General features: G+C 39.2%; 2 protein-coding genes across 4 annotated transcripts in view; one reads left to right on the top strand and one right to left on the bottom strand.

Moving 5' to 3' along the window:
- NPC1 (NPC intracellular cholesterol transporter 1) overlaps positions 1-22,790 on the top strand; it is a 26,778-nt gene extending 3,988 nt beyond the window's left edge. Inside the window, exons 2-25 of the mRNA XM_066329892.1 lie at positions 2,864-2,986; positions 4,209-4,315; positions 4,902-5,077; positions 5,926-6,093; positions 6,690-6,939; positions 8,174-8,250; positions 8,909-9,279; positions 9,624-9,850; positions 10,222-10,322; positions 11,231-11,333; positions 12,289-12,478; positions 12,876-13,058; positions 13,746-13,860; positions 14,597-14,724; positions 14,814-14,954; positions 15,531-15,620; positions 15,734-15,924; positions 16,717-16,832; positions 17,384-17,513; positions 18,210-18,410; positions 19,155-19,386; positions 20,445-20,558; positions 21,340-21,502; positions 22,163-22,790. Of these exons, the coding sequence (XP_066185989.1) occupies positions 2,864-2,986; positions 4,209-4,315; positions 4,902-5,077; positions 5,926-6,093; positions 6,690-6,939; positions 8,174-8,250; positions 8,909-9,279; positions 9,624-9,850; positions 10,222-10,322; positions 11,231-11,333; positions 12,289-12,478; positions 12,876-13,058; positions 13,746-13,860; positions 14,597-14,724; positions 14,814-14,954; positions 15,531-15,620; positions 15,734-15,924; positions 16,717-16,832; positions 17,384-17,513; positions 18,210-18,410; positions 19,155-19,386; positions 20,445-20,558; positions 21,340-21,502; positions 22,163-22,245 (3,780 nt within the window). The 3' untranslated portion in view covers positions 22,246-22,790. The remainder of the gene's footprint in view (positions 1-2,863; positions 2,987-4,208; positions 4,316-4,901; positions 5,078-5,925; positions 6,094-6,689; positions 6,940-8,173; positions 8,251-8,908; positions 9,280-9,623; positions 9,851-10,221; positions 10,323-11,230; positions 11,334-12,288; positions 12,479-12,875; positions 13,059-13,745; positions 13,861-14,596; positions 14,725-14,813; positions 14,955-15,530; positions 15,621-15,733; positions 15,925-16,716; positions 16,833-17,383; positions 17,514-18,209; positions 18,411-19,154; positions 19,387-20,444; positions 20,559-21,339; positions 21,503-22,162) is intronic.
- Positions 22,706-27,061, bottom strand: part of RMC1 (regulator of MON1-CCZ1) — a 16,488-nt gene continuing 12,132 nt past the window's right edge. For all 3 annotated transcript variants that reach the window (XM_066329907.1, XM_066329924.1, XM_066329916.1), the window contains exons 11-20: positions 26,906-26,950; positions 26,447-26,500; positions 26,007-26,135; positions 25,545-25,651; positions 24,710-24,829; positions 24,435-24,512; positions 24,176-24,280; positions 24,023-24,091; positions 23,657-23,882; positions 22,706-22,883 (exon numbers count right to left, since the gene is read on the bottom strand). In XM_066329907.1, coding sequence (XP_066186004.1) covers positions 22,804-22,883; positions 23,657-23,882; positions 24,023-24,091; positions 24,176-24,280; positions 24,435-24,512; positions 24,710-24,829; positions 25,545-25,651; positions 26,007-26,135; positions 26,447-26,500; positions 26,906-26,950 — 1,013 coding nt within the window. In that variant the 3' untranslated portion in view covers positions 22,706-22,803. The remainder of the gene's footprint in view (positions 22,884-23,656; positions 23,883-24,022; positions 24,092-24,175; positions 24,281-24,434; positions 24,513-24,709; positions 24,830-25,544; positions 25,652-26,006; positions 26,136-26,446; positions 26,501-26,905; positions 26,951-27,061) is intronic.

Below are 27,061 nucleotides of genomic sequence, written 5' to 3'. Positions count from 1 at the left end.
CCCTGAATGTTGCCTCAAGCTTTGGGGACCAGCCCTGTCCCATATTTTGGGGCTGACTCAATGGTAAGTAGGCTATTAACTTGTTAATGTTCAAGAGCTGTGTTGTTCAATTTAGGCTGTTGATGTCTAATGATTTGGTGTTTTTTAGGATTATTGGCTTGGTTCAACCACTGTAAATCAGGTATCCCCAAAGCTCACTGGTTCAGGGAGCAAACTCATGCTTTTTTTAGGGAAATCCTGCTTGGTCATGGCATAAATGACCAAGCACAGTTTCAGCTGTTTCTGAAACTGTGTTCTTGGTGTTAATACTGAAACAGAATATTCAGATTTGCAGTTCTGGGCCTAAGTGCTCTTCTAATAGTTTAAAGCAGCTGTTCTGTTCAGCTTTTCTTAAGCAGGCAGAAAGTTCCAGTGGCAAACATTGTTTTTCCATTGTATGTTTTATTGCTGTGGAACTTGAGGAATGTGATTTAAAATTCTTTATCCACAAAATCGAATATAAAATAATGCTAGGCCAAACTTTGTCTTGCTATATTTTTTTGTGTTTAGCTTGATACATTTTGGTACATTACCAAGTGTCATGTGCAAGTAAGCTGTTTTATGTTCTGTCCTGAAAATGATGACAGGAAGCCTTGTAGGTAAATTTATAGACATAAGAGAGATTGCATTTTGTTTTGTATCAGTGTAGCTATAACCAAGGAATTGCTGCCTTAAAAACACAGATAATGTTTTTAAAACAATAGACCTATCAGTCAGACTGGCATGATAGCTGAAATTTACTCAAGTTTTTCTATGCAGGGGGTGCTCTGATAAGTTTTTTGTAACTGTTAACTGCATTACTAGTTTTTCCACACATTCCACTCTGGAAGAAGTTAAGTCTTTCTCTAAGTTGTAGGTTGATGAATTTGTGTGTTTAAAAAATAAGAAGTGTTAGATAACAAGATGTAATGAAGCACAGAAAGTGTTTTTTAGAAAGGATGATTACAAACCATTCTAGACTAAACACAGAAGCCAACCTGATACTGAAGGAAAAACTAATCTTTTTCTCATGGGCAGTGTGAAGCAGCTCCAAATTCCTTGATCCTTTGCAAAAATAGTGGTAAATCTGTGCTTCCTCTTGAAGAGACAATTCACTTCTGATGCTGGTAAAAACAGTAGAACATGTTTACTGCTAGTAGATTGTTTGCTATTAAAACTGGGGCAAATAGATGTGGGGAAGCAGAGTTGAAGATGATGACTTCTAAATTTGCATCGAAGTGGTATTAACTTCTTAGATTAACTTGATGCATGAGCAAATTTAGTTTGTGCATAAACAAACTAAAGTTTAGTTTTGAGAAATAGTCTACAAGTTATGGAAGTTTGACTTCTTGGCTTAGGATGGTGTTAAACATTCAGTGTTTATAAGTGCAATCTTAAGGGGTGTTTTCAAGCTTGTATCATAGAATATGATAATACTTAACAGCTGGTTGTGGGTTTAACTAGAAGATGTGCTAGAATAGACAAATGAAATGGTGATCTAGATGGCTGGCACTTAAACTGATTTTAAGACCTAGCTTGCAGTGAGTAACTTTGAATTGGCCTATATTGTCCTGGTTAGGCTAAAGAGGAAACAAGTCTTGGGCTGGATAATTTGGTGATGGTTATTGTCCCGATAAACAGCAAACTACTGATGCACTTTTTGAAGAACTGTCAGTGCATTTTTGCACAAAAATCGATGTTGTGGGGGCACTGTGTTTCTGGGTAGCTCTTGGGTATTGTCAGGACAACCATTCAGGGGCCTCTCTGGTCAGTAAACAATACTATTCATGGTCAAGCAGAAAGCACAGCAGTCTGTCCTTGCAGCAACAACATATGGTGGCTCTAAAATGCTAAGTCAAGGTTGTTCAGGACATCAAAATAGGTCAGTTATCTCTCAAACTGTACTAAGCAAACTCCTGATCAGAGCTGGCAGAAATGTACTAAATGTTTGTGCAGTCTGCTTTCTGCTTGTAGCCCAGGTGGTAGGAAAACTTTGGAGCTGTATTAAAGCTTTTAATGTAAATAACTTGTTATTGTATTAAATGTTTTAATTTTCAGAACAGATATTTTGGCTTGGTATCTCAGATGTCTCTGTGTCAGTACCACTGAACAAAAATAAAAGGCTTTCAAAGTGCTACTGCCCTTTTTCAATTTTTTAATGCACACAAAAAAAATTTCTGAATTTTTAATAGTTGCTTATATTAAAACATCTTTAAAATTATGCTTTTTTTTTTCTTAGTAACCCCATTTAAATGTTCCATGCTTAGGCTTGAAAGTGGTGATGGGAGGGAAACATTTGAGATTGTGACAGTATATGTATGACAAGTGCAGAGCTATGAATATCTGTTTCAGAATCCTCAGAATCACTGTAATGAGTTTTCAGGAAGGATCAAAAGGTGGCAGGAGGAAGTGAAATTGCACATAGGCAATGAGTTTCTCTCTCTGCACTGATTCGTGCTCTAACGTGACAGTTTAACCCACCAATTATTTTGTTGTCTTGCATGAACAAAGTATTTTCTATATCACCTTGTACTTGAAGATGCTTTTCAGGTATTGATTTAGATTTTTCTTAAGTAACTTTCATACTTGATCTTAGCTGTAGGCAGTGCACTTCCTGTTTCTGTAATGGTCAGGGGAGGGTGGGGAGCTGAGCTGAAGATGTACACCATGTCAAAAACACCTGCTTTTGTTGATGGGCGCTTTATGTAGGACACACTGATGTTTTAATTAGAAGGAAGTTATTTAATCTGGACTGCAAGTGGCTTTTGGAGTAGTAGCACACTAATTCTCCAATAGCTGAGATATCTGGCTACTATTGCAATTAATAATTTATTTTGTTGATTAGGTACTTCCACAAACGTGTGTCTGGTATGGAGAATGTGGAGTTGCTTCTGGAGACAAGAGGTACAACTGTGCTTATGATGGGCCACCGATAGCACTACCAGAAGATGGCTATGACTTAATGCAGGTGAGCTTCTTTTGGAGGTTTGCTGCTAAAAAAAATTCTCCAACACTAGAATTCTGTATTGGGTTCTGTTGGTCCTGTTCTATGATCTCTCATCCTAACCTGATGAGAAAGTAGACAGATTGTGTCTGATTTCTCAGGCCCAGCTAGGTTAAGGTAATTTACCTCAGTTTCTTTTCAGAAATATGAGAAGTCTCCAAAATGTGGTTAGAGGCTGTCACAGACAAAACCTTAAATACAGGATTTGTTCACTTTCTTGCATATTTTCCTCACTGGTTTGACTACTCTTTACTCAGATGCTGTTTTGAAGCATCTCCCAAAATATGTGTTCCACAGTTATTTCCTTCTGATCTGTAAAGAACAAGACTAAACTATTTTCCTTCAGATGGTCATTCCTGATAAAGGAAGGTGCTAACTGATACTTATTCAAATGGAGTAAATTTGGACAAAATCAGCTGTGCCTAGTGTGAGACTATATTTCCTTACTTGGGCTTCAGCTGCTAAAGGGAATGAAACGACAGTCAAATTAGAGTTTATATATTTCATGCACAGCATAGAACATTGCCAGATTTTCCATAGTTGAAAAAGTTCCATAGTTCCGTGGTTAGACTGGTGACAGGAGTGACTTCAATAAATATGTAGGTGCGTTAACTACTGTTGTGTATTTTTTTCTGAAGACTTAATGTACAATTCTTTTATGTTGCTATCAGTTATACTTGTGCTAAATGCATTTGTCTCTTCTATAGACTGAACATGAAGTAGCTCTTCCAGGTAATCAGTGAATTTATAGTTAGTGGATTGCCTGCTGAGACTTTAAAATCTGATACTATCCAGAAGGAGTATGAGAGGATAAGCTGCAGGAATACTTTCAACTTGGATAGCATGTGTTGTCCTCTTACCAATAGTCTCTCAAATGCCATTATCATTCTATATATAGACCCTGGTGACTAAGGATCATCTGAAGGAGCTTTTCAAAAGGAAGTGCTGCCTTGAATAAAAGAAGTGAAAAAAAGTGATTCTTCTCTCCGGTCTCTAAACAAAAATCTTGTTTGCTGGGCTGTTTTTCTCCTATGCGTCTCCCACGGCAACAGCTACTGTGTTCTGAAATATGCTGATGCAGAGCCTGTGATTGTAATGAGTTCTGAAGTCTTAAACATACTTTTTCTTCCTTTCCTCTTGATCTCAATGTTGTTTGTTTTTGATTTTTTTTTTTTATTTCATTAAGGAACTCTGTCCAGGTTTATTCTTTGGCAATGTTAGCACTTGCTGTGATGTTCATCAGCTTCAGACTTTGAAAAATAACTTGCAGCTGCCTCTGCAGTTTCTCTCCAGGTATGCTTATAAATGGTACAGCAGCTAGTTTTCTAACAGAGTAACAAAGCACTTGTCTTCAAGTAGACTGTAGAAATAGTGGTAATTTCATTTTAAGGATTATTGGAGCAATCTGCTGAAGTGACTTTCTCACCCATAGCAGCAGGTTGTAGTGTCATGAAACAACTGCTTGCAGTCTGGATTGACTTAGCTGGTAGAACAAACATTCCCTTTGCTTGTCTCAAGCTACTTTTATCTAATGAAACCTTCAGAAGAGGGTGGCACAAAGTAGCATTTGGTCTTGTTCTAGGTAAGACATTAACAAGTCTAAGAAGTCTTCCTACTAGCAGTAGTTAAGTTTTTTTTCAAATTCTAGTAAAGTTTGAATTATTTGAGGCAGGCAATTTTATTAGTGATTTATGGTGCTTAGAGTTGTTCATCTGTAGCATCAACAAAATTGTCATATTACTGATTAAAACTTTACAAAATTTAAATACTTTGTTCTGTCACTCTGAGCAGAATGTTTGTTTGCAAGACGTATCTGACTTGACCTACATAGCACCTTTACCTCTTAATCTGATTGCTGTTCATTGGCTTTTCTACCCAGATGTCCATCGTGTTTTTACAACTTGATAAACCTCTTCTGTGAGCTGACTTGTAGTCCAAATCAGTCTGACTTTTTGAATGTTACGAGCACCATACCTTATTATGATCCAGTTTTAAAAGAGAACAAAAGTAGCATTACAGAGCTGCAGTACTTTATTGGAGATCGGTTTGCAAATGGTGAGTAAACAGTGTGTTAGTTGTACCTTGGCTTTTGTCCAGGTAACAAGACCAATGCTTTTTCAGAAAGAATTTGGAGGGGGAATCATCTCTTTGACTGTCTTTTTGAAGTTTGAGTCATCACATAGATACAGGAGGTCCTGCTTAAAACATACGGAACACTTAACTACTCCCTGGGCAGGGGACATTAGCTGATGTTGTTAAATAACACTGTTTTAAAGGTTCAGCTGAGGATGAACATCTATATAAACGGTTAATAGCTGATAGCCCTGATGATTTAACTTCAGAAAAATAAAGTTGTTGCCAAGTATTCAATGTCCAAAGCCTACCTGGTACTGAAACAGTCTTGCAAGCATGATAATAAAGTTGGTACACCGTGTACTATGATGGCTCTCTAAGAGGCACTCAGTCTTGAAATGGATTGTCAAGTCATTTGTCAAAAGTAGATGTTTTTAGAGAACAATACATTTGGATCGTATTTTGATTTTGTAGCAAGCTTAAAGCATTAATTCAGTCTTTTTATTCTTTTTGCAGTAACCTTTAATAAAATTGAGACTCTTACAAGTCATATACATCCTACAAGTTGAAAATACCTTAAATGCTTTCTCATAGCTTTCCCTGAAAATAAGATTAGATAATGTTTGGGTGGCTTTCTCAGAGCAAGGTAGCTGTAACAAAGCATTGCAACCTTGAATACTATAAATACAAACAAAAGCATTAGTTCACTATCTTAAGATGTTTCTACTTGAAAACTGTAAGTATGTTCCTGGAACTTGGGGAGTCTGTAATATTGGAAATACTTGGAATGCTTACTCAAATTATGACATTGATTTAACGATTCTTCCCAGCAATGTACAATGCCTGCAAAGATGTGGAGGCTCCATCGAGCAATGTTAAAGCACTGGGGTTGCTGTGTGGGAAGGATGTCAAGGACTGCAATGCAACCAACTGGATTGAGTACATGTTTAGTAAAGACAATGGACAAACTCCTTTCAGCATAATTCCAATCTTTTCAGGTAAGAAACTGAATAGCCTTTGCCTTTGAAGCTCCTGTCAGAGGCTGGCTGCTATGGCTAGAACACTGATTTTTAAACAGCTGCCTAGCAAAGAAAGCCTGCAATATGAGATTAACTTTTGATTTTTTCTGCTTGGAAACCATACTTTGTGCCTTTTTTTTTTCTATACGGCTTCTTACTGTAGAAATCTCTAAAGCTCAATGATGGACTGATCCTGGCCACCTGACTACTTTTATTCCTTTGGAAATGGGCAGTACCCTCATCCATGAGGATTTCTTTAACAGGAAATTGTTGCACATTTCACCATCTGAATAGATAAGGGGGATGACAAATCATTGCTGGGATGTTAGAAGGATGTGCTCATTACTTTGACAGGCTGAAGTGTAATAGACATGACCAGTCATTTAATTATTAGACAACTGTAAATAGTTGGTACCTGCTGTGGAAAAGGCAGTGGTTTCTTCATCTGTAAGACCAAGAAATGCTGCTCTGCACAGGGGCTGTGAGCTTTCGTATAAAGGGTTAATTCACTTAACTGGGAAGGTTTGAATTTTTCCTGGTAGTAAACTGGCTCTGCGATTTGTGATCTGTCATAGATGTTCCTGTCCATGGAATGAACCCTATGAATAATGCTACCAAAGGCTGTAATGAGTCTGTGGATGATTCAACAGGACCATGCAGCTGTCAGGACTGTTCAATTGTTTGTGGTCCAAAACCTCAACCCCCTCCATTGCCTCCTCCTTGGCTACTGTTTGGTTTGGATGCGGTGTATGTCATCATGTGGATCTCATACATGGGCTTTCTACTCATATTTTTTGCACTAGTTTTTGGAGTCTGGTGTTACAGGTAAAGCCTTCCAAATGCTGAGCTCTACAAGTAACTTCTTTATCCCTGAGAACTTCTTTGTCCTGGTCAGATGCCTGTGTCGTGACTACTTCAGCCAGCCAGAAGTCATGTTCTGTAGCAGATACCACATATACTTACAGGAAGTGTTCTAACAGCTAAAACCACCTGGTAGAAAGTGATTTCAGAAGTTGATTTAGTTGATGCACATCTGTTATAGCATTCCTAGTTACAGAATCACATACACTGTTCTTCAACTTTCATAACTAAGTATGCAGAAGTCTGGGAAAACACACATTCATAACAAAACAGTCCCTATTGCAAATTACATCATGAATACTTTCTCCTAGTCTTCCATTTTGAAAAAAACTAAATGAAAGCTGAGCTTCCAGTAATTACATCATATAACCCTTGATCACACGGCTGGAGCACCTCTCCTGTGAAGACAGGCTGAGACAATTTGGGCTGTTCTGCCTGGAGAAGAAAAGGCTCTAGGGATTTCTTACAGCACCTTCCAGTACCTAAAGAAAGTCTGCAAGTGAGCTGGAAGAGGGACTTTTTGCAAGGGCATGTAGTGACAGGACAAGGGGGAATTGTCTTAAGATGAGGCAGAGTAGATGCGGATTAGATATTAAAAACAAATTCTGTACTGTAAGGGTGGTGAGTCAATGGAAGAGGTTGCCCAGAGAAGTTGTGGACTCTCCACACCTGGGGCTGTTCAAGGCTGGGCTTGATGGGGTTCTAAGTAAACTGATCTAGTGAAAGGTGTCCCTGCTCATGGCAGGGGAGTTGGAATTAGATGATCTTTAAGGTTTGTGTCCAACCCAAACCACTCTGATTCTATAATAGTTCAGTTATGACCAGAAAACTGAAATTGCTCTTTAATTAAGTCTGTCTGGAAAAGGATAGTGGGTATGACAGTATATGACGTGATCAGTAATCTTACCTTAGTGGTCAACATGAAATGGTAAGTATGTTTGAGATGCCTGGTTCATATTTCTAAGGTAAAAATCTCCTGCAAATATCAATTTGGGATAAATTTAAAGAGATTGTGTTGTTAATGCTAGTGATCTTCTAAATGTGCACAAAGAACCTGTGCTTGATGTAAATTGGAAAAGTTTATCAAGACAGCTGATGTGGCTGTATGTTCCAAAGGATCACAGAGTTGGAGATGGTTGTGCTAACAGTAAAGATGCCTTTTTGGACAAGCAGGATAACACAGCTTCTTGCCTTGCAGGAGGCGGCACTTTGTTTCGGAGTACACCCCAATTGACAGCAATGTAGCCTTTTCTGGGAATTCCCACCGTGACAATGGTATGTCTTGGATAAGAGTAATAGGTTTGTTACAAACTCAGCTGAAGTGTATCCCTTTCCTATGGATGGGCTCTGGAGTTTTAGCTTTATTAGGTTAAAAGTCCATTCTTAGAGGGCCTTCAGCTTTTTGGCCAGCATCTCTTTTCTAGGGTAGTACTTACCCCTATTTTGCTGCCTGCTGAAAGCCCTGGGTACACCCTTTATGGATCTAGCTAAGCGTCAAGAAAGTTTTGGAGGGCTTTGTTGTAGGAGTATAGGGAGGGCAACATGATGCTAAAGTCAGTTTGATCATGTTTTGAGTCATCCATGTATACATTTAAGGCATGCTAGGAAAAAATTTGTAGTTTAAGTGGTGTACCTGCTGAGGTAGCTTGTTTTATTGCTTACATATCTTTTAACTGCTTCTTCCTTTATTTGCTAGACCTGCTGTTGTCAAAGACAACCTTGCACTACAAGGGACAATGTAGGTACAAGCTGTTTTCTGCCCCTTGGCCTCAGCCAGGGATTGGTCCCAGGGTCTGACTGTCAGTGGAGACATAGCTTCTGGTGCTTCCTAAAAACAGAGCTAGAATAGAATTTCATCTTTCTGAGTGGACTGCAAGAAAATGCCACTTAACTGACTTCTCAAACATTTACTGTTTGCTTCTTGCTCTTGCAGGAAACATTACCTGTGGTGAAAGACTTGGTGAAAGGTTTGAGAATGGCCTGAGGATGACATTTACATCATGGGGGGCTTTCTGTGTCAGAAATCCACGTCCTGTTATCCTCTTCTCTGTGGTCTTTGTTGCAATGTGCTGCTCAGGCTTTGTCTATATTAAAGCAACTACAAATCCTGTGGATCTCTGGTCAGCCCCAAACAGCCAAGCCCGCAGGGAGAAGGAATACTTTGACACACACTTTGGGCCTTTCTTCCGTACTGAACAAATTATTATTCAAGCACCAAAGAGCCACCCAGACACCTACTCACCTTACCCATCAGGAGAAGATGTACCTTTTGGGCCTCCCCTTACCAAAGATATTCTCCATCAGGTAATTGGGACTTTCCAAGAGCAAAGACCTAAGCATACTTAACAGGTATAGCCACATGGAGTTGGCTTCCACCTGCAATGTTATATATCCATCAAAGCAGTCACTAGATATTTATATTAAAAATCATAGCCTTACTATAAAGGCTTTTTGATGAAAACTTTTCTGTTAGATGCTTGCAAGTTAGTTCATAGTATGAACGCAGAAATGTTTTTGTAATGTGCTTCACTCAACGTGTGCCTCTTGTCTCTGGAAACTGGCAAGAATATAGTGCTCACTTAAGTTCTGTCTTGCGAGGGAAATGCTTTCTTGTGCTGCTCGTAAACTATGGTTTGTTTTTTTTGAAGGTACTGGATTTGCAGAATGCTATTGTCAACATAACTGCTTCTTATGACAATGAGACTGTAATGCTGAAAGACATTTGCCTGGCTCCTCTTGCTCCCTACAATAACAACTGCACTATCCTGAGTGTACTCAACTACTTTCAGAACAGCCATTCCGTTCTGGATCACAGTGTTGGGGATGAGTTCTATGTCTATGCTGATTACCACACTCACTTCTTATATTGTGTTCGGTGAGCAGTACAATTGCATGGTTTTTAATCAAGTTGCTAGTTCAGCTTGGTTTGGTGTGGATGCTGGCTCTGGTTTACCTTAAACATGTTTTCAGTGTTTCTGGAGAGTTCTGAACAGAAGACCAGTTTCCAAGTTTTCTCTTTAGTTTACAGTTCAGTTGGTTAGAAGGTATTCCTTGTCTTAAAGCCTGTAAGGTAGACACCTTTAAAGCTGTATTTAAATTCAAAGCAAATGTAGCACGAGGGCAATGTACCACTGGCAGTCTTGTCCTGTTTGTCTTGATTTTCAGTTATAACACAACAGCTTTTTACTGTTTTGTGCCTCAGCTGTCAAGCAGAGGCTAACAATAATTGCTGGTGATCTCTTTTAGGGCTCCAGCATCACTGAATGACACAAGCTTGCTTCACGATCCCTGTTTAGGAACATTTGGTGGACCTGTATTTCCATGGCTGGTGTTGGGAGGATATGATGGTGAGTGACAAAACAGTATTGCAGTATAAGTCTGAGAGAACATGTGTACTGTTGTGTACTGTTCTTGGTGTTAAATGTGCATTCTCATTTAACACAGGTATTTAAATGCAGTCCAGAGAAACCAGAGTTTTGTTTAACTTTCAGTAAGTAAGGGTGTTCTAAGTAAGTTTTCAGTAGACCAGTGCTGGGATTGGAGGCAGACTACTCTGGAAGTGCAAAATGCAAGCAATCTGTAATTGGAATATACTTGTCGACAGAACAAATGTTTGGTCTGCTTTGGGCCTGGTAAAAGATCAAGACATGAAATAGCTCAGTTTCATGTGCTGGGATATGTATTTTGCTTTGAGTTAGGATAAAGTTTTGTCACTGATCTGACAAAAGTTAAATTGATAAGTGTTCACAAAGGAAATTCTCTCATAATTACTCTGAGGCCAGGATTTTGTTCAAGCAATTTATCTAATTAAAACTAACTTGGTAGTATATTTGTGTTTAATATATCTAAAAGTGTTAAAGGCAAGTCCTTCTTTATTAAACTGTAGGGGACTTGTATTTTCTTAGAGTAAAATCTAAATATGCAAGAGTTACAGTATTTAGGAAGCCACATTTCTCATTAGATGGAAAGTCATAAGCAGTGGTTATTTGGTAGCTCTTTGTCTAACCATGCAACAGTTTAATGTTGGGGTGTCATGAGCATGTCAAACAATGAATAATTACTCTGGAATATAATCTGGAGTGCTTATCAGCTTTGGTTCTTATTTCAGTAGTGTATTTGAGAACTCAGTGGTGTTCAGTGGAGTTGTAAGGATGGGATTGCTTTGGGCAATGCTGATTTTACACTTACTTGTATCTGCTATACTAGAATGTAAGTTATATTTTTTAATGCCAAACTTCTATTTTTCCTACTATAGATGATAACTATAATAATGCTACAGCTCTTGTTATTACTTTTCCTGTCAACAATTACTACAATGACTCAAAAAAGCTGATGAAAGCCTTGGCATGGGAAAAAGAGTAAGTAGCCTGTGTTCTGAAATGCATACATGACTTAATGCAGCTTTAAATGTAGATAAAAAAGAAACACCTGCACTCTACTGACAGTTTTTCAGTATAACTACAGAGATGTTTTGAGGGGCAGCAAAACCGGTTAAAAACAGATTGTGCTAGTCGTAAGACCTTCACTTTGTCTGGCTCACTTGATTTGCTTTGACACATGGGTTGTTGTCCTCTTAGTGATCATGTAGCCCAGTAGTACTTGCCAGTAAGTGACTTCAGAAAGGATTTGATATATTTTATTGTGGCTAGAATTACCCAGGTAGACTCTTTAATTTAGCGGACCATTAGCCATGAGTGGAAAGGTTGAGCCTGATGCTGTCGTTCTTTACCTTTTATTTTTAAAAATGTTGTCCAGATGAGCATCTAAGGCAATCTTCATCCCCTTTACCACCTTGAAGAGCTAGCTTACACAGGCCAGCTGCTCTGGCTGTCAGTTCAGATAAAACTACTGTACTAGAAAGTCTGTGACAAGAGTATGACAAGCATCTGCCTGTGTCACAAGCACCTCTCAAGTTGGGGAACTGAAACAAGGGCTAATAAATTGTTCCAGTACTGTGACTAAGCTGCAGTCATCCTTCATATGTGTATTTCTAGGGTTGGTTTTGAGGAAATTGTACTTAAGAGTTTGAAATAGTTGATGCAAGATAACTATTTGTCCTCAAACTCGAGAGAACATGGAAAGTATTTCAGCATAATGTATTTCTAGTGCCTAGTGTAGAGTTCTAGGTATGTGTAGCCAGCACCTCTCTTCTATGACTGAGAGTTGGTCCCTCAAAGTACTGTCTGGCCACAGTACACTCTTGTACCACACAGATGGTGGAAATTTGCCATCAACTGACTTTCAAGTATTTCTAGTGGAAGATGTTTCATCCTTTAAAGTGTGATCAACCTCTTGGTGTTGTTTTTTTTTTAGATTTATTAACTTTCTGAAGAACTATAATAATTCAAACTTGACTATATCATTTTCTGCTGAACGGAGTATTGAAGATGAGATCGAGCGCGAAAGCAACAGTGATATCAGTGTTGTGTTGATAAGCTATATTGTGATGTTCGTGTACATCTCGATAGCTTTGGGACATATCCAGAGCTGTAGAAGACTGCTGGTATGTGTAGTTTTCATTGCCATAAAGACTGAAGCTAGAGCCTGCTGATAGCTCTAAGTGACTTAACTATTTTTGCAGAATGTTGATGTTCAGTTTTTTATTAGAGCTTTGAGTCCTCCTTGGGCAGGAGTTATGGGGGGAGAGCATTGTTCTTGTGCTAGACAATTGATCTGTGTTTCATAGTCTCACTAAGTTCTTTCACTTGATGTTCAGTTAACATCAGCTTTAAGACTTGTAACTTCAAAGTTGGGGTGTTTTTTTTAATATTTGGATTTTCAAAAAAACCCTGAAAAGTTTTCCATTGCCTAGACTAAATGTTAGAATATGGCTTTTGCCTTTGCAGTAATCTATTCTGTGGGATGCTTGTTTGGTTGACGTTCAGTACAACTTTTTTTAGGTGGATTCAAAGATCTCTCTGGGCATTGCAGGCATCCTGATTGTACTGAGCTCAGTAGCATGTTCTATAGGCATTTTCAGCTACTTTGGAATCCCACTGACACTGATTGTGATAGAAGTAATTCCTTTCTTGGTGCTGGCTATTGGAGTGGACAACATCTTCATTATGGTTCAGACACTTCAGGTATTTATTCTTTCATACAAACTCTTTTGAAAATGCCTGTCATTTTTGAAGGTTGTAAACTTTGAGCAGGAAGTCTTCCACATTCCAATGCTCAGCTCAATGTGAGCAGTTCTGGAATCTCACAAGATGTCTAATGGAAGAGAGCAGAGAATCTGTGTACATTCTACCTTCACAAAAAAACCCCAGTTTATGTCTCTACATTTTCTTACTGCTACTTGATATCAAAGTAATTGTAGAACTCAACTGGTATTTTGATCAATTGTAATTTTACCATATTGTAAGCAGTAGTCATGAACTAAACTACATACCTAAGACTAGGGACTTCTGACACTAAGTATTAGTGGATAATCAGCTTTTTAATTTGACAGGTTCAATAACACACTGAAACTGGCACCACTTCTATTAAATGTGTAGTTTTATCTGAAGTACTGAACTTATATATTAAGTTATATAAAGTTATATATATATACTTACTATATTTTAAATTTGAAGCAAGACAAGAAGTTATGTTCAGGTTACTCTTGTTTTAGAGAGTCTCAGCTGGTTTATATCTAACTGTTGTTTATGCAGTAAAAACAACAAAAGATAGTTTAGGATATTTTAAAGTTCTGGATTTTTTAAAGCCACATGAAATAGCTTTATAAATTGCATGATTCCTAATAATAATAAATTATTGCCTTTAAACAGCGAGATGAACGCCTTCAGGGTGAAACTCTGGATAAACAGATTGGCAGAGTCTTAGGAGATGTGGCACCCAGTATGTTTCTCTCATCCTTTTCGGAGACTGTGGCATTCTTTCTTGGTAAGACTCCTTTAATATTTGAAGATATTAATAATATAATAATATAAAATATTAATAATATTTACTATCAAGTTAAACTTCTGCTGGTGATAGGCATTGGCATAGTTTGACAGATCCAATTCTGAATCTGTCAAGCTTCTCAGCCTGAAAGACTGGAGGTTTTTACTGACTTGCAGTGACTGACCAGTCCAAATTTGACCTTAGGAATAGATCAAATACCAGGGTGTATGAACTCCTGTATTGCATTTAGTCATCTTGCCAAAATGCCCCTTGGTTGGAAAAATGCCCCTACGACAGATTTGTTTGAGGCTCACTTTATAGTGTTTTAGAGGTAAATCTTTTTGTTACCCTACAAGTATAATATGGCCTTCTTTCATAATGGCTTTGTTTACCTGCAGTGTAATTTGTCATTGGATCAACTTGCATTGGAATGGCTTAATATCGAAGCAAGATGTTCCCTTGACAGCACTCCTTAACTGCACTGTTACAGTCTGCACCTAAATTTGGAATTGGAAAATGACTTAGAACTAGTCACTCCTTTGCACAGCCGCAGTGCTGTTAAACAGGTCAGGCAGCAGCTGTAGCCAGGCTTGTATGGGCTGTTTCCTTTGCTCTGGAAAGAAAGGCTCTTTGTGCTCCTATAAGGCTACCACTTAAACTGGATATTTGTCTAGAAAATGCCCGTGCATTTCTAGGGGAAGGGAGCTCTCTTAACAAACTGGGTCACTTCCTCCAGGAACACTGTCTACGATGCCAGCGGTTCGCACGTTCTCCCTGTTTGCTGGAATGGCTGTGCTCATAGACTTCATTCTCCAAGTCACTTGCTTCGTGAGTCTCCTGGGCTTGGACATTAGGCGTCAAGAGGTGAGTATAAGTGCCCCTGTAACTGCAGTGTCATGGGGATGATTGCATCTGCAGAACTGCCCTAACTCTGGCTTTTAATCCATTTTCAGAGTAATAGACTGGATATTCTGTGTTGCATCAAAAGCAGTGAAGAAACGGGTGGAGTCCAGCGCTCTGAGAGCATGTTATTTCTGTTCTTCAAAAATCTGTTTTCTCCATATCTGCTTAAGGATTGGATGAGACCAATAGTAGTATGTATAATCTATTTCAAGTAGGCAGTCATCTAAACTTGAGAAAAAGAGCAGTGAGCCTGAAGGCCTAAATAGGGAAGAAAAATCTTCAATACAGTGTAACAAATGAAGTTTCTAGTATTTTTATTCTCAGTATAAGAATAGAAACAAGCTTTTGTAACTGCAAAAGTATTTCAGTAAATAGAGGCTTGATCATGGATTGTCCAAAGCCCAGATTTAAGAGTTGCATTGCAGACAATCAAATTACTTCAGCCCTTGTAGAACAATCGGCATGTGTTGGCTTCTACACTTGATTAATCCAGAGCATTGTTGCTGAATCTGTGGTTCAGTTTAAGCTTACCATGCTTATTTACAGAAGGTGTTTGTAACTTTCACTACTGATTTCTAAGAATTAATTTCCTTACAGTTCCAAAGGGACCTCTGAGTAGCTGTGTTCTACTACCACTGTTGTATTAAGCCTGGGTAGCATATTTAAACTAGAGCCTCTTAGCATGGTTCCTATTAGCTTAACAAATGAGTCCTATTGCCTGTTGTTTCTGTAGAGTTCTCACTTCCATGGATTTGCTTTTTCTGCAGATAGCAGTGTTTGTGGGTATCCTGTCATTCAGTGCAGCAGTTATGCACAATGTAGAGATTGGACTGGATCAGTCTCTCTCAATGCCGGATGTAAGTCTTATGATCGTGTCACTGTTCAGCAGTTTGTGGCTGAATTGAAACCTTGATACCTTGTTGTGGTACCTCAACATTCCATAGTAGTAACTCAAAACTTTCCCTTGAAGGACTCCTATGTAATAGATTACTTCAGCCACATCAGCAAGTACCTGCATGCAGGTCCCCCTGTCTACTTTGTCCTAGAAGAAGGACACAACTACACCTCTTTGGAAGGGCAGAACATGGTGTGTGGTGGAATGGGATGTAATAATGATTCACTTGTCCAGCAAGTCTTCAATGCTGCGGAGATTGGTAGCTAGTAAGTCTATCATGTTTGTCTCTGTATAGTTGCATGGAAAAGATGTAGCTGAGCAGTGTGTCTTCCTGATTTAGCTCAGACTCATCTGTTGGTCATAAACTGACATGCTATTTTATTTGCTTTATTTTGTGGGTTTGAGAGGGAGGGGGTTGGAAGCAGCTGTGACAGTCTTCCAGAGTGAGGATAAAACCTGTCTGGACTGGTGGGATACATTGATGTACTTGGGTTTGGAAAAGGGGCTTGATCCTTCAAGGAATCTTGGAATGGTAGTAAGAAGCTTGTGAAAATGTCTCAGCACAGTTATGATGTTCTGGAAAATAGATGCATGCTCGGCTCTAAACCTGGTGAATAAACTAGGCTAGCCTAGGGAGACTAAGCAGGAATTTCATCTGTAACTAACAACTCAAGAAAGCCTTTCCTTGAAGTCTCAGTTCCTTCCACTGTAGTTCATTTCAGCCTAATTGAAGGAGAAGCTTTGAGTGAAAACTGAGGCAACTGAGGGTGTGGAATAGGATGGAGAATAGAGTCTATTCTCTATTCAAGAGAATAGAAAGCTGAGCTTGACAGTAGAACAGGATGCTATGAAAGAGCTACTGCTGTTTTCTAGCTGTAGTGTTCTGAGCATTATGGCTCTTGGGTGGGGTACTGGAGCATGGGACTATATAAAGAGCTGAGTAGATTTGACAAGATTGAGTTGACATGACCTAAGTTGGTACTGGGGAGATCAAGTGGTATGTTTTGGAATTAAACATAAAATTACTGATGATGGATTTGTTGTGTTGTTTGTATTAGCACGAGGATAGGCTATGCCCCATCATCCTGGATTGATGACTACTTTGACTGGGTGAAGCCACAGTCGTCCTGTTGCAGAGTCTACAATACCACTGGACAGTTTTGTAATGCTTCAGGTATTGGCATCCATCTTGTTGCTAGTGGATTAGCTTGGTTTATAAGTTTCACAGCCAAAACATTCTCATGGTATGAGTTAAGTGAATACCTTTTCTTACTCTAAGTAGGAACCTCTTGAGTTGTCCTCTTAATTTATTTGAACTGCTATTTGAATGAGTTTAAATATTCTACTGGAATGCTGCAGGCTGAAAACAACCTACCTAGACAGCCAATGTAACTTGCTGTAAAAACTCTTATCCTCCTGTTGGTTTTCTTGGAGCACACAAACTTGGTGCTCTGCTTTTGTTCAGGAACTTCAGCTGGGTGTAGTTCTCAGCAGATCTAATGGAGATAAATGCACAAGTAAGAGTTCTTTGACAGCCCTTGCTTTAGTAGCAATACATCAAATTAAGGACTACAAATCTTACATGGACTTTCAGGATGGGTCAGTTAGTTCATCAGTAAAAATGCTTTTTATGAAATTACATCCTATAGTAATGCAAGTCAGAAGTTACTAGTGTTAGGAAAAAGAATACTACATCCTGTAGATGACTTTCCTGTATTTCTTCAGTCAGCGATCCATCCTGCACTCGTTGTCGACCACTGACTCAAGAAGGCAAACAGAGACCACAGGGTGAAGACTTCATGACCTTTTTGCCAATGTTCCTATCAGACAACCCTAATCCTAAATGTGGCAAAGGGTAAGAGCCTTATTCTGTAGACCCTGCGTAGACCAGTGTGTCAAAGATACTTGCTCTGGATTTTGTCTGGAGGTTAGATATGTCCTCCTAAAAGCCTCCTAAAAGCCTTTGACATCTCATGAGTTCTGTACTATTTTCTGAAAAAAAAAAAAAAAAAAAAAAACAACTAAATGGAACAGCAGCTTTCCCCTGTACAAAGAGAGGCAATGTCTATGATCAGTCGGTTCTAGAATATCCTGTGCAGTCTTGAAATGTATTGCGCTCTGAAGATTCTACAGTTTTGGAAACTGTGCAAACAACTACCCGCTGTTAGCTTTCTAAAGGGCACCTACAAGAGAGCTGGAGGACTTTTTACAAGGGGGTGTGATGATAAACAAGGAGGTATGGCTTTAAAATGAAAGGGGGTAGGTTTGCATTAGATATTAAGAAGAAATTCTTTACTCTGAGGGCAGTGAGGCACTGGAACAGATAGCCCAGAGAAGCTGTGCCCCATTCCTGGAAGTGTTCAAGGCCAGGGGGGATGGAATGTGAGCAACTGTAGTCTAGTGGAAGATGTTCCTACTCTTGGCAGAGGTGGAACTAGATGACCTTTATGCTCCCTTCCAACTCAAACCATTCTATGATTCCATAAGATTATGTTATAAAAACTAATAAATTTGAATGGTGCTGACATCTGATATGTGCCTGTTTTTATAGAGGACATGCTGCATATAACTCCGCTGTCAACTTTATAAACAACAAAACTGAGGTTGGAGCCACTTATTTTATGACTTACCATACTGTACTGAAAACATCATCTGATTTTATTGATGCTATGAGGAAAGCTCGAATTATAGCAGACAATATTACTGAAACCATGGGCATCAAAGAGAAGAACTACCGTGTGTTTCCTTACAGGTATGGTTAGATCTTTCTTGCCTAGGTGACAAATACTTGAGCAGTGCAGAAAAGTTGCTAGCTAATAACATTAGAAACCTGAGTTTTGTCTAATTGAAGATAATGTAGGAACTTGGGGATTTCTAGCAAAACTAGGAAGATATAATTTGTATCTATAGGACTGACCTCCTGTCATTGATAACTAACTTAAATCCTTCACTACAAAGGTAGATCTGACTCCATTTTGGGGCATTTCCTAGCTTTCATAGTAGGGTTTAATAGCTCAAACATAAGCATGTGTTGACATGGGTAGTTGCAAGCTGTGATGTATTGACTTCAGATAAGTTATTTAAATGTAATGCAAATGTAATATTAATGTCAAGTATAGGAGTACCACACTAAAATTGAATTGGAGTTGGTATCTGTACATCTGAAATACTGATATCTGCATCAAAGAATCCTACCTGGACTTATAGTCCGCTTAGCTCCTGCAGTTATCACGGTGGATCTGAGCATCTGCCTTCTGGTGTCTACTGTAGCTGTTTATATTGAAATGTGGGAATTACACTGCTTTTGAGACCGTGTTATTTGAAGTTAGTGAGGAGTTAACTCCTACAGAATGCTGGGCTGTTACATGACAGTCCACTGATACAAGGAAGCCAGGTTCTGCTGGGGGCAGCTACTTTATCGTTATCACAGAAGCTAATCTTATATTAGCATATAAAAGGGAAGATTGCTAATGACAACCTCTCTTTTTGTCTACAGTGTGTTTTATGTCTTCTATGAACAATACTTGACAATTGTGCACGATGCTATCTTTAACCTCTGCATCTCTTTGGGATCAATATTTCTGGTGACAACTGTGCTTCTTGGTTTTGAAGTATGGGCTGCTGTTGTGGTTTCAATAACTATTGCTATGATAATTGTCAATATGTTTGGAGTAATGTGGCTCTGGGGCATCAGCTTGAATGCAGTTTCATTAGTAAATCTTGTCATGGTAAGTCAACAAGACCTCTCTTTGCTTCTGTTTCCAAGTTTTGAACATATGTGTGGTACAATATATAGTTGTGATACTGAGCAGTATTCTGCCACTAAACTTTGACAGGCCTTTGAACAGTAGTGGAACTATCTTAACGTATCTGGAAGAAGAGAAAACAAGTTTATTCTGACAACTAGTCTTTAGTACTAACAAGATACAGCAATTGAACTGAAACTATACTGCATCTGTTGGAGGTCACTCTTGTTTTGCAGCAATGGCTGCATTACTGCTGTCTAGGCTAGGTGCTGCTCTACATCAACACAGCTGGCTTATACTGAAGGGGAGGATGCATAGGTTTGTCTTAAGGCTTCTGCTGTAATTATGTTCCACAGAGTAGATCTGGGATGTGCTAGCACCAGTATTGTTCCTGTATAAGTGGATAAAATCATTTTGGCAAGAGAGCCTTGGTAAGGTGCTCCAGAACTAGCTCCAACAAGCAGCTTCTGGTTGCACTGGCTTACCATTCTTTTCTGGAAGTTTGTGGCAGGTCTGAGGGTTAGTGTAAACTAACATGAGCCATGTTACAATTAAATCTATGTTCAAGCAAGTCTATCTACTAGATAAGGCTAAGAATAGCTAGCTGTTCAGTTAGTTATAAATGGCTGATCAGCTAATTGTCACAGTATCAAATCAGGATGTTTATTCATTGTTATTCTAAAGCAATGTTATTGCAGCTAATAGTTGTAAACTGATTCTAATGTTCATTGTTCACTGTGTGCACTGCATCAAAGCCAGCTTGCTTCACCCTCAGGAAACTTGACCTCTGAAACAATCTGGTGTTCCACTTCCTGTATGATTGTTTGTTAGTAATGACTGGTGCTAAAACACCACACAGTGCCTGCAACAGCCTCTGGGAAGCGACACTAAACTTGTAACTTCCTGTGGTACTTTAACCCCAGGGGCTGATGACAGCTGCTGGGAATCTTTCTAGTCCATCCAGATTTCTGAGTAGAGACCTTGCTATCAAAGTGCTCATCTAACTGATGTTTTCATTTGTGTTTCCTTTCACTCTCCAGAGCTGTGGTATCGCTGTGGAATTCTGCAGTCATGTGACAAGAGCATTCACCATCAGTACCAAGGGCAGCAGAGTGGAGCGTGCGGAAGAGGCTCTGTCTCACATGGGCAGCTCAGTGAGTGTCTGCTGGGTGGGGAGGAGAAAAGGAGTAGCCAAGTGACAGCCTTACTATTTAAAGATATATTATAGGTGACAGTCTTAAATCCATAAAGATGGCCTTGCTTCTTTTTTTTGGACACTTAGCTTGAATGCTTGAAGCTCTTAAGGTCAAATAGGCCTCTACTAGTAATAGGAGTGATGAAGACTCATTTTTAATCTGATGTTACTACTACCTAATAGTAGAGGAGAGCTAAATGTTTTAGCTGCACTAGTAGTTTGGATAAACCTCAAACTGTCCCATTAAAATTCAAGTGTTTCTCTTCCAGATAGTCAGAGGTGACTAGGAAAGGTGGTTGTGAATATGGGATGCAGTTGTAGCTTGTAGAGAACAAGCAGGGCTTTGTTTAAGCAGTACTGTCACATCACTTGTCTTAGACTAAGTGACCTGTATGGGGTTGGAATAGACAGCTCTTGTGATTTTGTGTACCACACCCAGGTACAGAACTTCACTGGATTGTGAGTTAAGTAATGATTTTCACTTGTATCTGCCTGAAGCAAAAAAATTAATTAGATGGCTGCACAAATCAAGAGTGCATTTTTAATCATACTGAGCCTGTCCTGTGGGACCAAAAAGATCAACTCCTTCTCCTGAGTGCATCTTGATTTGGTTCTAGACTAGCAGGGCAGTAGGTATATGGCATATAAGAGCCTTAGATTACACAGAAATGTTAGCAAATGCTAAATACTTGAAGGAAACAGACTATCTAAACCTCTACTTAAACACCTTTTATTGCCAGGTTTTCAGTGGTATCACGCTGACCAAATTTGGAGGAATTGTAGTATTGGCTTTTTCCAAATCTCAAATCTTCAAGATATTCTACTTCAGGATGTATTTAGCTATGGTTGTGCTGGGAGCAACACACGGACTGATATTTCTTCCAGTTCTGCTTAGTTACATAGGTAAGATGTGATAGTCTCTATGCCATACTTGAAACAAAAATAGCTGTCTGTGGACTTCCCATGATATGGGAAGGTTTGCAGAGATGAAAAGCAGCACTTGAATATGCCTCTCTCATCCAAGTGGCCTGTCCTTTGGAAAGCAAAGGCTGACTGGTGGCACTGCAGGCTCACTGTTGTGGCCTTGTTGAACTGAAGCAAGCACAGCCTGGCCAACATGGTTGTACTTTGCTGTGCTTTGTGAAGGTGGCTGCTGGGCCCCTGTGGTCCCCAGAGACAGTATGATGAGTGTGTTTCAACCTGGGGACAGGATGGTGGGTGGAAGCAACAAACCTCCTGTGGGTCACCGTTCCTGCATTCGCAGAAACAACAATCTTGCCTTGCACTGAGGATGGTTCAAGCACTGTCCTCTTGAATTTGAAAATGCATGTGGATAGTGTATGCCTTCTTAAAGGCAGACTTAAGCCCATTAAGTAAGGGTCAGTTTAAGACTGATGGGGATTCATCTACCACTGCCTTTGTTGGGGCTGACAGCCATTAACAGCTGAGCAGAAGCATGTTTCTCAGTGTTAAGCTGGCCCTAGACAGTAAGTTCGTGCATGCTTCCTGATGACTGATCAGCTGAAATGTGGAGCCTTTGGATAACTGTGTTCTCTCACTCAGGCCCATCAGCAAATAAAGCTAAAACTCGTGCTGCACAGGAGAGGACCAGAGGCACAGAACGGGAGAGACTCCTCTACTTCTAGTTTTTAACAGTGTTCAGTGGACTGCTTGAACTGTGGCTTAGGCCCGACTCCTAAGAACTGAAGCGCAGCAATATTCTATGACTATCACACTGTAACCACCACAGACTTGACTCCTGCACAGATTCAACTAGAAGATACCAGCTGCAGCTTGGGACGTAGCTTTAAACTCAGGAAATGCTAAGTGTGGCGCAAGTAACAGTATTACTAAAACTAGATGTGTTAATATGATTACTAAAACACTTCTGTTTTCAAGAGGTTGCATCTTTTTCCTCCAGAAACCTAAACCAGCTGTGTAGTGAGAGTTGAATACCATTTTGTCAATGAAACTGAGGTGATGTGTATGAGAATGGACTGCTGAACTACTGACACTAATTTTAAATGCAGGTCAATGCAATTTTTGTCTCTATTTTTAGAGGGAAGCCATCACAAGTTGTAATATTTTTAGTACTATTTGCCAAAATGTCTTGTATATACTTTATTATAAAATAGCAATTTTGTAGTTCAAAAATCTACTTAAATGCAATAAATTAAGTTTATACATTTCAGTGGAAGAGTCTTTCAGAATGTTGTGGGTTTCATGAGAGCTTGTTCTCCAAAAACTTGTTTGAAGAAGGTGACATGTTCTTCACAGTGCTCACCTAAGGGAGACAAAAAAAAAGTTCACGTTCACAACTCGGAAACCAAGAACCAAGATTGCATAGTTTCACTTACATTCATTTATTGGTACTAATTCTTATTTTTAATGTGTTTGAGTACCAGAGTTGAACAAACAGAAAGCATTGGAATACTGAGTTATTTCCAGTCCTGTGACTGGTATTGTCAAGGTAAAGCAGATATTTGATCTAATTCCTGGATCTAGCTCGTGTATCTAACCAGCAGCTTCACAGCCATGAGAGCCCTTTACTGTCAAGATACAAGAGCATGGGGTGGGATTCTGTGCTACAGGATGTCTGGTGATTACATGTTGCTGGTGCAAATGATGTCTAGAGAGGCTGACTTAGCCAGTTTGGCTTAGCCTTTAAAGGAAGAACTGTAGCATAAAACAGGCCTTGAATTTTCTTAGTGGAAATAAGACTATTGAACTCAAGGGCTTCCCAGCCTGGTTGCTGACTTCAGGAGAAAGCACTAATTGGAGATAATGGCTCTGCTAAGCTAAGCCGTGAGAGCAACTGCCAAGTCAAACAGGTTCATCTGCAAGTTTATGTTTAGCTCAGGCTCTTTACTCCTGGGTGCAGAACACAAAGGAGTAAGACAAGTTAATCTGGAATCGTGCTTAAAGGTAAGTATAAAAGATAGGCTAAAATGTGCCAAGAGTTTTATCATCTAATAGAGACTCAACTGGATTGGAAGTAAAGCAAGTCTGAGTTTGTTTGCACAGCTGAGTAGCTTGGTCAAACTGCTTACTGCGTACCTGGTGTGAAGCTGGGGTTTCCTCGTAACCGCTGGTTTCTCTGTTCAAAGAATCGGAATATGGTGTAGAAAAGCATCTCGTCCTCTGCTTGTTTCGCTGCATCGAGGAATTTGCGGGCTGAAATGCTGTCATGTCCTCCAATACCCCTGATGAATCTCAAGGCAGCCAAAACTTGGTGTTTGGACAACAGAACTTCTACTATTTCATCATTTGCTGTGGAAAGTCTCTGTGAAGTCAACCACAGCTGTAAGACAGTGCTTCTAATACATGCAAATGATTGATGCTAGTTAATGACTTCAAGCCTGGTCAAGGGAAAACTGGTAAAACAGTCTAACCCACATGGGACAGAGAGTCAGAAATGCTTACTTTTAACATGTCCAGCGAGAGCTGATGTGCAGGAGGGTAAATGCTTTCCAGGGACAGTAAGAGGCAAGCCTAGGGCAAAAGCAGAAAAACCTTAAAATTCTGAAGACTTCCCACCTCCCTCACTAGCTTATTGGAGCTACTTGTCTTACATACCAAGGGCTTTGAGTCACTGAGCACATGGTACTGCAGAAACTGATGGAGCATGTAGAACAAGTTGTGTTGAACAAGGGTTTTGATGACCAGCTCATACAAGTAATGCTGTGAATGTAGGAAGAAGACAATCAAAGGTATGTCTCTATGTGTTTTTACAATCTAAAAGTGTACTGTACAGAACTTACATGTGTGACCAAGACTGGACTAAATCTGCATATAATTTTATGGAGTGGGGCAATGTACTCAGCACAGAGATTACCTGAACTGCAATCTGGAACTGGTTGAGAGAGCGAATGTATTCCATCAAGACAGCTATAGTGAACTTGTGAGGTGCTTCCTGGACAAAGAACAAAGTGTTAGGTGGAACTTGCATGGGTTTGTTAATAACCCCATAATAATAGGCATCAAAATACCCTAATCCTGACAAAGCTTCCTGCAGCCAATTTCAAGCTGTCAACTTAAAAGTCAGCTGATCTGAGACGGCTGCCAAATTAGCCCTTAGATTTATTTCATTAGCCCTTAAAATTGACTTACCTTCTTCTCTGTAAATACAGATAAAACATGTGTGTACATATCAGACTGGTCAATAACCGCTTGAGTGCGGACAGGACGTTTCAGGAGTGGATTACTTCTACTCAGGCCTGTTTCTACCACCTAGGAGGAAAAAAAAGTCTTTTTAAAAAAGAAAACTGTAGTGTAGTACAGTTCCAAGTCAGTCTCAGTTGTACAGACTGTTTTCTGTTTCAAACACAACTATAAAGTTGTTTTGTTAACAAGAAATTAATATCTGTGGTCATGTTAAATTGGATACATCTTGCTCAGTGGAGCTTTCATATTAAATTTAAAGCTGCTTTCAAAAGTTATATAAATACAGCTACTCTTATATACCTTAAAGCCAGGAGATTAACTAACTACACTGATACAGGCCCTCAGGCTTAGAAGAGTTTTGTGACTGTACTCTGAGTTAGTGCTTGAACTTGGTACTTTTAACAGAAGTAACTGAAATGTATCAGGACTGCCAGTTATGCCATAATACAATGTGCAGTGGAACCAGTGCTTTGGAAACCAAGGTATTACTGATTCAGAGTTGCTTTTTCAGCTTTTACCTTCTCTCTGCTTTCAAGCACTGGGGTATGTTAACTTATTACTCTGGAGATGAGCTATGCAGCACCTGCCACACAAGTGTCAAGAGGATTTCTTAGTGCATTTTCCATGGCAGACTTTTACTTGTGAGCCTAAGGCAATCAGGACCTTTTGGGGTAAGCCCAAATTTCCTAAGTAGAAAGGAGCATGCCTTCACCTTGATGGCACCTGAAAAGCAAATAGCATTATCCTGTCTCTGTAAGCTGCTATAGCTGTCATGGTTTACCATTGTATAGCTTTGCTCAGCTTCCAAGTACTTCTTATATTCATGATTCAGTTTGTCAAAAACAGTTGCAATCACAGACAGTGATCCTCTTTCTGGCTCACTGAGCACTGAAAAGATAAAAAGAAAGGACTATGAGAAGAAATAACCAGGCACCTGAATGTTGCCTTTTTCAAAAGGTGATCTCTATTCTCTACCTGATTTTTAACTTTTAAGAAACACTTTAAATCATGTCAGGTGTATTTGAATTGAAGTGAGGGAGACTTCAATTTTTCATGTGGTTAAATTACTTCATAATAGTGACTGAAGGCAGTTGAGACAAATGACATTCTAATGACAATCAAGGATATCCAAGGCAGCTTCAGAGGTAATCTCAAATCTAGGAACAGCTGAGCTAATTTAGGTGAGTATTTATGAATAAGCAGTATTGTACTTTCATGATACAGAAAACACACTTGAACTTACTTTGAGAGCATACAGACAGGATAACCATTTTGCATTCTTTTCTTTGGAGAAGGAAATCCATTAGTTTTCCTTTATCTAGCAAGAGGTTAACTACAGGTTCAAGTTTCACCTGAAGACTCCAGAGGTAACCTTGATTTGAAGGAGTAAACAAAGTGAATTGCCTTATACAGTATACCCTAGACACACAACTTTACCACCCTTAAATGAAAACACATCAACGCTGTTAATTTGCCTTTCTAAGCCCAAATTTTAGAGCAGCATTACCCTGGAAAAGTTGTAGTAGAGATAGTTAATCCTCTATTAACTATCACTACCAAGAGCAGTCAACTCAGCAGATGTACCTATTAAGTCATTTCAGTATTAAGCTGCTTTGTGCACTGAAAGTGTAAACTAGCCATCCTGATATTGAATATTGTAGAATCCAAGAACTCACCACTTACCTTCACTTGCACTGATGATAATATCAGGTTGAAAGACAATCCAAGAAGAAGAATCTAAATGTTAAGGTTTTAACATCTATATTACCGTTGATGCTAAACTGTTTTTCCTGAATGTACATTACTGTAGAGAAGCAGATCCCATTAACATACTTTCATTTACAGTCACTTCTACTTCTGAAGTTTTGAACCATGTTTTTGGAATGGTATCTTCAATTTTGTGGCGTACCTATTGAATAATTTCATACACGTCTCAATCAGGAAACATGGTATTATACTAGACTTCAGTATGTACTACTCTGTGAAAGCATTATGAGGCTATTATGAAGCATATTATTTTGCATATATTGAAGTACATGTGCATAATCAGCTAAAACTGCTCTGTTAAGGAGTCAAGACCACCTTCTTCCCTGCTTGATACATAGAATGAGTTCTTACTTTTTGAGAGGATTTAAAGGATACAGAGTTTACAGGGAACAGGAGCCTGACTTGTCACAGAAGCTGGGCCTGCAGAAAAAATAACATCAGGTGAAGAATAGCAGTACACTGGCAGCTCTCCTAAACCAAGTATTTTATACCAAAAAGGTAAATATTGATTGTAACACTTGAGCATGCAGT

Source organism: Sylvia atricapilla, chromosome 1, assembly GCF_009819655.1.
Source record: "Sylvia atricapilla isolate bSylAtr1 chromosome 1, bSylAtr1.pri, whole genome shotgun sequence".
NCBI classification, from domain to species: Eukaryota; Metazoa; Chordata; class Aves; order Passeriformes; family Sylviidae; genus Sylvia; species Sylvia atricapilla.
The sequence above is the reverse complement of the archived record's forward strand: the minus strand, read 5'-3'. Positions and strand labels throughout refer to the sequence as shown.